Source organism: Miniopterus schreibersii (assembly GCF_964146895.1).
Source record: "Miniopterus schreibersii genome assembly, chromosome: 11".
In the NCBI taxonomy this organism is placed as follows: Eukaryota; Metazoa; Chordata; class Mammalia; order Chiroptera; family Miniopteridae; genus Miniopterus; species Miniopterus schreibersii.
The window spans coordinates 28533832-28546195 of record NC_138111.1 but is presented as its reverse complement, the minus strand read 5'-3'; the positions used below and the strand labels follow the sequence as shown (position 1 = coordinate 28546195).

Here is a 12364-nt window from a genome sequence, read left to right as displayed (position 1 = left end):
TACTGATATGTGTGTCTGACATTCATTCATTCTCCAAATATTTATTCAGCATCTATTATAAACCAGACAATGTGCTTGAAATATGCTGTTAACAAGACAAAGCTCCTTAACTCAAGGAATTTACAGTCAAGTATAAAAGGCAAATATTAAATCAAATAATCCCATAAATAAATCATCACAGACTATGATACATGCCGTGAAAGAAAAGTTATAGCAAGCTGTGAGGGAGGCTTGATATGTTCTCAGACAATCCATGGAAGAGAAATTGAGTTAAGTTCAGAAGAATAAATAGAAGTTACCTAGGAAAGGGGTGGCAGTGGTGGAAGAGTGGTGAGGAGCTGTCCAAACAGAGGAACAGCGTGTGCGAAGACCCCGGGGCAGGAGAGGGTACAGAGCAGTTGAGGACCTGAATGAAGACCAGAGTGGCTGACCAGAGAGCAAACAGGAGAGTGGCCCGAGATAAGATGAGAGAGGGAAGCCACTGGATGTTTTTAAGCAGGGGACTGACATGATTTGTACTTTATAATCACTCACAATGCTCCGTGGAGAGTGAATTGGAGAGGACCAGAGAGCAAGTGGGAAGAACAACATGGGAGAAGGGAGAGGAAGAGAAAATGAGAACATGCAACCCTGTGTCGACTGGGAGGCAGTACAGTAGAGATTAAGAGCATGGACTCTGAATCAAACTGCCCAGCTTGGTGTCCCAGCTTCATCACTAACTCCACGACTTTAGCAAATTACCTAAGCTCTAAGTTTCCTCATCTCTAACATGGGCTAGGATCTGTCTACCTCCTAGGCTGTATGAGGATTAAATGATTAATACATCTAGAATATTAAAATAGTATCTGGCACACAGTAACTTTTCATTAAATATTATGGCCCCAGGTGACATAGCTACTACATAAAAACAGATAAGTACTGAACTGGTGGGATGGGATGGGCCCTGAGTTTCATCCAGTTGTCCATCTTATCACCACCTTGTTCTAGTCTCACCCACACAGTCCTAAATTCCTGGGACTGCAGTGATGCCCTCTCTGACAAATAAGGTTGGCCTCAGAGTGGCCTGTTGGGAGCCTGTCTCCTGGGCACTGTGTGAAAAATGGGGTGACAGCAGCTGACCAGTTTACGAGTTCTAGCATGCAAAACCATTCTCACCTTTATTAAAATTACTACTAGAACCACAGAGGCTTTTGCTTCTCATGCTTCATCCAAAAAAAAAAAAAAAAAAAAAGTTTAGCCCTGGCTGGTGTGGCTAAGTTGATTGGAGCATCAGCCCATATACCAAATAAAAGGTTTCAGGTTCAACTCCAGGTCAGGGTGCATACGAGAGGTAACCAATCAATGCTTCTCTCTCTCTCTCTTCCTTCCTCTCTCTCTAAAATAAACAAACATATCCTCAGATGAGGATTTAAAAAAAAAAATCTTAAAAAGTTTAAACACTCTTCTGCTTGCCGATGTGTATACAAACTACAAAGTTTAAAAAAAAAAGTGGTATGGGGTGGGGAAGGCCACAGACAGACAGGAACAGCCTTGAAGGAAATATAGATCTCAGGACAGTAGTTAACAAAACTCCTTTGAAGGGACTCCTGAGAAGTTTATGGTTGTCTTCACCCTCTGCCTGCTTTACTCACTCTGTTGCCCTCTCTGCCCTTCCTGAGCCATGGTTTTGACCTGGTATCAAGCAGAGACTCTGTCAACACTAGGTTCTAACCTCCTACAGATTTGTTAGGGGACAAGGAAGCCCATACATCAACCACAGACCCCCCCCCCCCCCAAGGAATAGCCCCCTAAAATCTCCTGGCCTGTGGCTGTACAAGGTCACGGGGAGGTAAGGACAGGGTCAATGAACCAACAACCCAGCCAGCTGTTACAGAATTAGGCCACAACAAGGGATACTTAGACTACTGTGTGCCAAACCCCTGTTCCAAGCCATTCCCAATATTCCTGACTAGATACAACCTTGCAATAATTCTGATTTACTTCTATGGGACCACAAGGGCAAAAAGGCCTCATATATCTGAAGACCAGGGTGGCCTATAAACCTATACTGCCCCAGGACAAATGAGAGCACCCAAAAGTCAAAAGACTTGGGAAGACCTGGGCCCTCCACAGACAAGGTGGGCTGCTGAACAGCACAGCCACTCAGAGACAGAACGAGAAAACAAGTAAGATCTCTACTTAAGATTATAAAGACAATACTTGTTCATTAAGAACAGGCGCAGGAGAAGGAAAACTAGTAACTGTCCAATTGCCCCCAGCAGCCCTGGAGAAATCAGGTAACTTCTGTTCCAGAGAGGGCAGAGCTGGTGGTACTGCTCTTCAGGGCAGCACAGCCTCCTCCGCCTCACCTCATTTGGCTAGGGCCAAGTTTGTGGATTGCAGCTGCTCAGTCTCCCGGCCGATGTTCTGCTCCACTGTGTCGCACTCAGCAAGGAATGCCTGAAAGATAAACGCAGGGCAGTAAGGGTCCATCCAGCGCTGGCCAACCCCAAGGCTCTGTGCTCAGCCATCCTGAAGACTCCATGGGTGACTGACTCATGCAGAAACAGGCTGTGCAAGGGATGGCCTGGGCTTCAAAGTAAAGATAGGGAGGTAGAGGGAAGCGCAAGACCAGGGTTTCTGACAATGCTCTAGGCCCATAACCCTCCCAAAGGGTGGCGAGGACAGGAAGCCTTGACACTGCAACTGCACAATTTCAGGGGGCACTGTACATATGAATGGTGTCTCCTGGAATTGTATAACATGTCAGCCCTATCTGCTCTCCAGTGATCTTCCTTCCCAGCTAGTTTAAATTCAAATATAATTACAGGGACACAAAAGGAACAATTCTCTTATGTTCTGGGTTGATGTTGTGTAACAACAAAAAAGCTACACCCACTTCCACTATACCCTTCTTTGAAGAGATAAACACATACACAAATACTTTATACTTTGGACTGTGATATCACACAACTCACCTGAACCCTTTTGACCAAACCCTTCCTTTTCAATCTACTGTCTCTGAAATTTTCTGGCAGAACCTATGGAAGAATAAATTGACATATAAATAATCTTCAGTGAAAATAATGTAAGAACACATCAGAAATACCTATAGTACATCAAGTAGGTCATGGGTCACCAATGTAAATGAATGTCGGGAATCATTTCTCTGGGTCTGTGTCCTACACGACCCTTCTATGGCTTCTGTCCCTATAAAAGCTCCCCCAGCCCTCAGTGTCTGGGCCATAGAAACTGAACCATGACATAGACTTTGTTCTCTGACTGTTTCCTTTGTATGGATACTGTGTTGTGGCCATCCCATGAGCTCACTATGGCAGGAAAAGCACCTTTTGCTTCTTCTTCACAATCCCTCTCATCACCACCCCATCCCCGAATCCCAAGCAGAGTAGTTCACCCTCAAGAGTGAGGCACTGGGCTAGAAATATCATTATCGTCATCTGTAAAAGGGAAAATGGGCGTCAATGATTCCCAACAGCCTCACAAGAACTGGCTCTGATTGAATTCTGTACAGGTAACGAGCTCAATGGAATATCAGTTCCATGAATATCAGTAAAGTGAAGCCCTGTGTTTCTCTGACCATGAGACCATGGACCATTTGGATCTCGGCTTCATGAGGATTAGGTGCTACTAGCATATGTTAATGACAAAGGCCCTATGTTGGTGGGATGTGGGTACCTAGAAATTAAGAATGGTCTTATCTGTACATTCACCCAGGACCTAGCAGTGTCTGGCATACAGCAGATGCTCGATATTCTTAGACAATAAGTCTGCATTACTGAAAGTGAAACTGAGTGAAATATAGTAAAAGGAAACTAGTTCTTTTCAGGTGAATATTTACTTACTAGCGTGTCAATCTCCTCCAAGATCTTCATAAACTGCTCAATTGTGGCTTTTACTTTCCTATCGAGTTTCCCAAGAGCTTCGGCTTGCAAATCTTTGGCTAGAAAACCCTGTGGAGGAATAATGCATTCTTGCAAAGGTTCGTTGAAGCTGATGGAAAACTCCAAGCTGAGGCACTGATGAAGCAGCCACACCCTGAATCCACATTCCCCACAACAGGCTGGGCCAGACCTCAGACCCACAACTTCACCTCTTGGAAAAAACAGAAAAGCCGGCCCTGGGACAGCCCAAGCACTGTAATAGGCCACTCTATAATAACCCAAGGGGGCTGCAAATGCCTCCTGAGACCTGGCTTTGGTGAAGCCAGAAGAGTATATCTACACACAAGAGGCAGATGTTCAGAGCACAGGGTTTAGAGTTTGATAGGTCTAAACTTGAATTCTGACTGCCATTAAGTGGCTTGTGATCTTGAGCAAGATACTTAACCTATCTGTGCCTCAGTGTCCTCGGTTTTAAAACGGAGATTATGATACCCACACCCCACAGGGTTACTGTGAGAACAAAAGGGATACTTGTAGACCCTGAACATAATTCTTGACACAGACGTGCTAACGAGTGGCAGCATTTACATTATGTTATTAATTGTCTTGCTGTTTATTCACACTGTCTGGCAAATGACCAGTTAGCTGGTGACAACAGGGATCTCTGAGGATGTTTATCAAAGCCGAGAGTTACAGATGCAGGTTTGACAACATGTGGTAAACATTAGCCAGCAATTCCAACTCAAAGAATTTATTCTACCAAAAAAATCAGAAATAGTCAAAAAAGATGTATGTCCAAGGATTTCAAAGAAGCATTAGGAAAAATGGTAAAATAACATTAAGTGAAGAACAACAGAGAATCGGTTTAGTATGCTACTTCATATATGATGAAATGTTATGCAAGTTTTGAAAAGCATGATCATTTTTAATGACATAGAAAATGTTCAACTTTTTAATCCAATAAAAGAACAATTTACAAAGTGTACATAACATCACACCAAATATATTTTTTTAAGATGGCAAAACAGATTCCAGTCTTTAGTAATGGTTATCTTTGAGTCGGGGCCTTGCAGGTAATTTTTATTTTCCACATTATTTTCCATGTTTATTTATAAGCTATATACAGTCAGCATGTATTACTTTTATAATTAAAACACAAACAAGCATCTATTAAAGTTATAAAAGGAGGAGGTCAAAGACAAAATGTAGGTTGGGGCTGTTTCTAATCCTTACTTGGTTTCAGTACACCATCTCTAATATAAGAAATTGGATGACCACCCCACTAAGATCCGCTCAACTTGTATCTTCCATGAATCAACAAAATATCCTTTGCATTGCTAAACACATTATAACAGAGATTAGACCAGAGATTTTCAACCTTTTTTATCCCATGGCACACATAAACTAATTACTAAAATTCCACAGCACACCAAAAAATATATTTCTTTGCCAGTCTGATAAAAAAAATAGGTATAATTTTGATTCATTTACACCAGATGGCTATTGTTGTGTTGGCTGTTGTCATTTTTTTAAATTTGACAGTCTAAGGGAAAAAAGGTCAGTGCTCCTGACTAGTCAGGTATTGCAGGTTTTAAAAATTCTTGTGCCAGTATATCTACTGCTGCATACTGGTTGAAAATCGTTGGACTAGAGTGAGAGAAGTTACCTATTCTATTTCAGACAATAAATATATGATCCTAGCACAGCAGGTGCTCTCCTAGAAGCACAAATGGATGGTGGCTGGTGTCTGAAAATAACAATGACAACACTTATAAAGCATTTAGCATGTCTCAGGTTCATACCACATTATTTAATCATCACAACAACCCTAAGAGGGAGGTATCATCATTTTCCCCTTTTTATAAATGAGGAACTTGAGACAAAGGCAGACTTGCCTACAGTGACAGAAAAGGTAGAGCCATAATCAGAAACCAGGGAGTCTGACTACAAAGCCTGCCCTAATAACACATTTGTATCTCCACAAAGTTCTTAAGAGAAGGTAAAAAGTCAAAGCCCACAAAGAGTTACCTGCTGGATTCCAGTAAGCTCTTTATTCAACTCTTCCAGTTGGTGAGCTATCTTCTCCACAGACTTCTCCAAATCTTTCAATTTCTTTAGTTCAACTTCTTCCTCTGGACTGTTCTAAAATGTTTAAGAATAAAATGAAGCCAATAATTACTAAAAACAGCATCCCCTGTCAGTAAAAAACAAAATTGACCACAATTGGGCTAACCCACTCACCAAAAAAAGGTCTTAACACTGTTGCTTCTTGGAAAGCAAGCCAGAGGATATACATTAGGTTTTCTATGTACAAAGACTCTAGACTAGAGAGAAGGTATTAGGTAAACATTCTGGCAAGGCCTGACAACTTGGATTCAGAGAACGGAGCCAGACTCAACCTCAGCCTGGGGCTGATCATTCACAGCCAGAATGATCCCGGGGGGGGGGGGGGGGGGGGGGGGGAGAACAAATTACAATGAACACCTGTGAAGAGTCCTGAATGGCTAGATAGGTGGAATTCTATTCGTTTAAGTAGAATTCCAAAATGTCACCCACCAACATGACAATGATGAATACTTTTATTGAGCATTCCCTCTATGCCAGGCACTATCTGAAGCATTTTACCTGTATTACTGCTTTTTCTTTTTTCTTAAATACGTCTTTACTGATTTCAGAGAGAGGAAGGGAGAGGGAGAGAGAGAAACATCAATGATGAGTTATTGATCAGCTGCCTCCTACACATCCCTCACTGATTGAGCCCACAGCCTGGGCATGTGCCCTGACTGGGAATCAAACCGCAATCTCCTGGATCACACGTTGATGCTCAACTACTGAGCCACATCATCCAGGCACCTGTATTACTGTTTTAAGCTTTACCAAAACCCAATGAGGTAGGCACTGTTTTATTTATTTATTTTCCTATTGACTTTTATTTTTATTTATTTATTTATTTTTTAAAAAATATATCTTTATTGATTTCAGAGAGAGGAAAAGAGGGAGAGAGATAGACAGAAACATCAATGATGAGTCATTGGGATCGAGCCCACAACCAGGGCATGTGCCCTGACCAGGAATTGAACCCCGATCACCTGGATCCTAGGTCGACACTCAACCACTGAGCCACGCCTGGCAGGGCTATTTTCCTATTGACTTTTAGAGAGAAAGGAAGGGAGAGGGACACAGAGAAACATCAATGTGAGAGTGAAACATCAATCAACCACTTCCTGCATGCCCCCAATAGGGATCGAGCCAGCAAACTAGACATGTGCTCTGACTGGGAATTGAACTGGCAACCCTATGGTGGTGGGATGATGCCCAATCAACTGGTGAAATTGAGGTTATTGTAACCTAAGGTCACACAGCCCAAAAGAAGTAGAGCTGAGACTTGAATCAGACTTGGCTCCACACACCCCAGGACAGCTCTAACCCGGGGTCCTACAGCTTCTTCAACCTCAACTTTTGGGTTCTGCCCATTGCCCATCATCATTCTTCCTGACCCTTGAGCAAGAAATCCAGAGTATTTCCCTTCTCTCACCTAAATAATTGGTAGCCAAAGCCAGCATCTTCCTGCTTTTACACTATTCCCAATTATTGTCCTTTGTGGTGAAATCCTGAGTGCCAGTCTCCTGGCAGTTCCAAGTCTGGACTAGATTTTCTTTGCCTCTAATCTCACCCTCTCTCCACTCTGAGTCAGCCACCCCACTCAAAGTAAGGGAACTTCATATGAACAACAATTCTACTGTGTCACAATGCAGGGCTGGTTATGGCCCTCTCTCATCACCCAAGAGGCTATTATTGTTTTCACCCGTCACCAACTGGCTCTTTTTCTTTAGTCTCAACCTTTCTTTCCAGCCAGAGTTTTCTCCTTTGTGGGAGATTCTAGTAAAAATGGCGGTTAAAGGGAGAGAGCCTAAAACTTGTAGAGTATTTCTTTTTTAAATCTACAAGTTTATTTTAACAATGTTCTGTTGCAAATCCCCTCCAAGTGAGTAAGGCCTATCTTAGGCACCTTTTAACCAGACTGAGATTCCACCACCAACGCAAAAGCAGTGTTACTGAGGCAGCACAACTGCTCCTAACTTTCACAGTGAGAGACCTACCCAACAGAAGCCAGAGGGCATAAGAACAACAAAACTGGCAACCCCATCAAACAAATGGAGACTACATTTGTTTAGAGAGTGCTTCACCAGTGCAGAATCTAGATTCCCAATTTTGCCTACTACACAGAAATACGCATAAAAGACCTTAGTTGTTTGTTTCAGTTGTATTCTGGTGGAAAAAGCAATTTACCTTCTTCCCAATTAACATGACCCGGCAACCATTTTGTATTCCAAGTGCAGACAATGGCTTCTCCATTTCCTTCAGAGATTTTCCTGAAGAGAAGAAAGTTATGCCAAGTTGTAACAATTGCACAACACTAAAAACAGATTTCAGCAAGGGTACAGGAGACAGACAAGTGTGTTCACTAATGAGAAGAGTATAAGTAGGTGTAACCTTTTTAGAAGTGTCTTGACTCAGTAATTTCACTCAGCTATTAACCAAAACAAATAACTGGACATGTGCTTGCACACTGACTGTTATACAATAATTTTCAGTGCAACTTTATTCACAATAGTGAGAAACAGGAAAGAGACAAAAATTCAGGAATAGGGAGCTGATGAACTATACATCATTACAACAGAAGACTTTGTAGGCATTAAAGCTCATTTTTTCAAGTAACTTCAAAGTCACAATAAATGTTGATGAACCAGTATTATAAGAAAAAAATGTTATAAAAACTATATAATCAGCCCTGACTGGTGTGGCTCAGGTGGTTGGAGCATTGTCCTGCACACCGAAAACTGGCAGATTCGATTCCCAGTCAGGGCACATACCCAAGTTGCGGGTTCAATTCCTGGTCAGGGTGTGTACAGAAGGCAACTGATCAATGTTTCTCTCACACATTGATGTTTCTCTCTCTCTCCCTTCTTCTCTCTAAAAATCAATAAAGCCTGGCCGGGCGTGGCTCAGTGGTTGAGCGTCAACCTAGGATCCAGGTGATTGGGGTTTGATTCCCAGTGCCTGGGTTGCGGGCTCGATTCCCTAGTCAGGGGCGTGCAGGAGACAGCCAATCAATGACTCTCTCATCATTGATGTTTCCTATCTCTCTCTCCCTCTCCCTTCCTCTCTCGGAAATCAATAAAGATATATTTAAAATAAATAAATAAAAGAAAAAAGAAAAATCAATTAAAAATTTTTTTAAAAACACAACTACTATATAATCAATATGGTCTTGGTTTTGCCAACTAAAAAGGAACAACAACCCACAGACAAGAACCCACACTCCTAGATGCCAGAACAAACAAAATAAAAGGCTGAAGAGAAATATGCTGAAATGTTATGAGGGGTTTTACCCAGGAGAACATTCCTTCTTTGTGCTTTCTCTATTTTGAAACATGAATTTGTACTGCCTTTATAATTCTAAAGTAAAATGTGTTGTTGTTTTTTTAATGAAAAAACAAGGAGTTACACTGTGAAGTACAAATAAAAATACTTCCCATCACTAAATTCTTTATGACTGGCACAAGGTGAGATAAATCTGGCCCCATCAGATACCAAAATAATGGGTTCCCATGGGAATGGGAAGACAGAGAATGGGGGTTTGGAGGGGGTAGGTCCTGGCAGAAATCAGCATCATCCACTGGGCCTGCCACAGTCAGGCTCCTGGTAAGTTTGTTCATTCAACACCCTCTGCGTCAGCACTATGCTGAGCATGAACACATAGCAGTATCTCTGCCCTCACAAAGTTTGTTATTCTAACAGAGAAATCAGATAATCAGCAACTATGAAAACAATTATCTAATAGTAATTTCAATACAAGTTATGCTGAAGTGGTAGGGAGTGTCATGTGAACATACAAATAGGAAAAGGAACCTAACTTAGCCAGGGAAGACTGCTCACGTGCTTCATCAGAAATGGTATGATTTCTGCGGCCCTCATGTGACTTCAACTCTAATACCTGTCCAAATGTTTGGAAGTGTGCAGTAAATAGTAGGTTCTCAATAAATATTTGCTGAAGAAATAAATAGCAAATAAGAATTGTCCAATTTTGAAAGCTAAGAGTTACTATTAGGTAGGGTTAAACAGTTTAAAATAGGTCCTTTAGCCATAAGAGCTCAAAGTTGGAAGAGAAATGCCTACCCTTAAATATGAGTTTTTGAAAAGGTAGCGGGACCCCTGTGGCCTCTTCAACAACCTGGGCCAAATCTTGGACAATTGGTTCACTACAGCCCTCTTGCGGGGTAACATGAAGGTCGTGCTTCTCATTGCCTGGGGAGAGAAAAGCATTCAATTAGGAAAACTCTTCCACATAAACCAATATAGGCTGATACTTTATCATATTTATGTACCCAGCCTTCAGCCTTCAAGGCCCAATTCATATGCCACTTACTCCAAACAGCATCCCCCCACACCTGTCTAGCTTTCTTCTGGTGACCTACTCAAGGATTTTGTTTCCTTTATTATAACTGACAATATTAGTGATATCAGCTAATATTTAAGCACTTAACATGCACAAGGGGCTGACTAGGATCATTTTATGCATTATCTTATTTAATCCTTAGAACAACTCTATTAAGCAGGTACCACCTATTATTCCCCATTCACAGATAAGCAAACTGAGTTCAGTCCAGTTTAAGACCTGCCTATGGAGACCCAACTGTGGAGTCAGAACTTGACCTCAGATCTGATTCCAAAGCCCATGCTTTTTATCAGAAGCCATCTGCCTGCTATGGCCTGATTGCCCTGTACTCTGTATAGTACTGGCCTTTGTCTTCTTTGCTATAATGGGCAAGGAACTGTTTTTCCTCCAAGTCTCTCCCACTGGTCACATCTGGACACATACATGGTTGGTGCTCAGTAAAGAGACAAATGAGTGAATAAACTCAAAAGAGCAGAAAATTTCTTTTTGGAGCAGAGGTGCCCCTTCTTTTCCAAGTATGTGGGCAATAAGGAGATAGCCTGTTTACCATGCATTAGGCCAAGCCTTGAGCCTGCTCAACAGACGTGAAGTCAATGGGACAGATGTTAACAACTCTACTTCACAGAGAACAAACCAGATGCCTAGACAGGAAACATCTCAAAGTCATTCAAAATTACAGGATCTAGATTCCTGGTCTCCAGATCCCAAGCCCTGAAATCACCCACTGTTGGTCCTGAGGAAACCTCATGGACTCGGCTCTCCGGTGAACTGACTGTTTAGTTCTGTGTCAACTCCAACAGTAGGCAGAGTCAAAAGGTGCCCAGAGTGTATGCTTGGACCCATGGCCCACTCAAACTGTGTACATGAGTTCAGACTGAATACACACACAGGTATTCAGACACACAGCAGTCATACACATGGCCAAATACAAGCCTGACACAAAGACTCACAATAACTGTGCAGGCACACACTAACACCTACAACTAGGATCATGACATGAAGCACGGCATCGAAGATTAAACAATGACCTGAAACAGAATACTGTGGCCACAGAAAAAGGTGTGCTGACACAAGACCCGCACAAAAACCGGCCTCATGGACACAAACTAGAACCCACACTTCCGGACGTCAGGACAAACACAAGGGCACGCGCTTCCGGAGGAAATGTGGCCAAACCTACAGACCGTGCCAGATTTTCACGGTCCGGCACGGAACCCACCCGGCCACCCGTGCTCACTGTGGGTGACTGTCACGCTGAGTCCAGCCGCCGCCATTTCCTCACTCTGGGCCACCTCTTCGCTTAGGGCTACCTCTTCGCTCTCGGTCACCTCTTCGCTCCGGACCACCTCTTCGCTCTCGGTCACCTCTTCGCTCCGGACCACCTCTTCGCTCTCGGTCACCTCTTCGCTTCGGACCACTTCTTCGCTCCCTACCACTTCTTCGCTCCGGGCCACTTCCTCGCTCCTGGCCACTTCTTCGCTCCGGGTCGAGTGAGCTCGCATTTTCTTCTTCACCCGCGGCCTGCGAGCACCGGCGGCGGCGCCCCCGTTGGATGCGCCATGCCTTCTGGCCGCACTCCGGAGGGATGATCGCTGAGAGGGAGGCGGACCGCACTCGGCCGGGGGCACCGACTGACGCGACTCCCGGCTTGGCCGAGGAGCGCGCCGCCGGGAGCCCAGCCGCTTCCGGTCGCCTCTCGGTCTCCGCGCTCCACCGCGCTCCGCCAGACCCGCACTTGTTGGCGGCCCAGCGGGGGGAGCTGAGCTCCGCTCGGTGCAACCCCGCAGGGCTACTTTCCCGTCCCGCTCCGCCCAGCCCAGGCCAACCGGCCACGCCCCTCAGGGCAAACTCTGCTCCTACCCCGCCCTATACCCCGGAAGCCGCCCGAGTCCCACCCACTCAGGTGAGGCCCCGCCTTGCTGATCTGAAGTCACACCCTCACATCACCCAGCGTGGCCACGCCCCCTGCTGACTTTCTATCCAGCACCTCCAATCTCCCAGAGCTCTCCTTCGCCTGAAGGCC

General features: G+C 43.9%; 1 protein-coding gene across 4 annotated transcripts in view; it reads right to left on the bottom strand.

The window, feature by feature from the left end:
• The window catches only part of BAG1 (BAG cochaperone 1), a 38327-nt gene extending 26159 nt beyond the window's left edge, over positions 1-12168 (bottom strand). For 3 of the 4 annotated variants that reach the window (XR_013999909.1, XR_013999910.1, XM_081152183.1), the window contains exons 1-7: positions 11579-12168; positions 10062-10190; positions 8172-8254; positions 5910-6023; positions 3843-3950; positions 2958-3020; positions 2349-2439 (exon numbers count right to left, since the gene is read on the bottom strand). Coding sequence is in view for 2 of the 4 variants with exons in the window: in XM_081152183.1 (XP_081008309.1) it covers positions 2350-2439; positions 2958-3020; positions 3843-3950; positions 5910-6023; positions 8172-8254; positions 10062-10190; positions 11579-11843 (852 nt within the window). In the remaining 2 variants the exon portion in view is untranslated. Of the gene's footprint in view, positions 1-8; positions 2440-2957; positions 3021-3842; positions 3951-5909; positions 6024-8171; positions 8255-10061; positions 10191-11578 lie in introns of those variants that run through there. The other variant, XM_081152182.1, reaches the window with a different exon arrangement.
• Between the last annotated feature and the right edge of the window lie 196 nt (positions 12169-12364).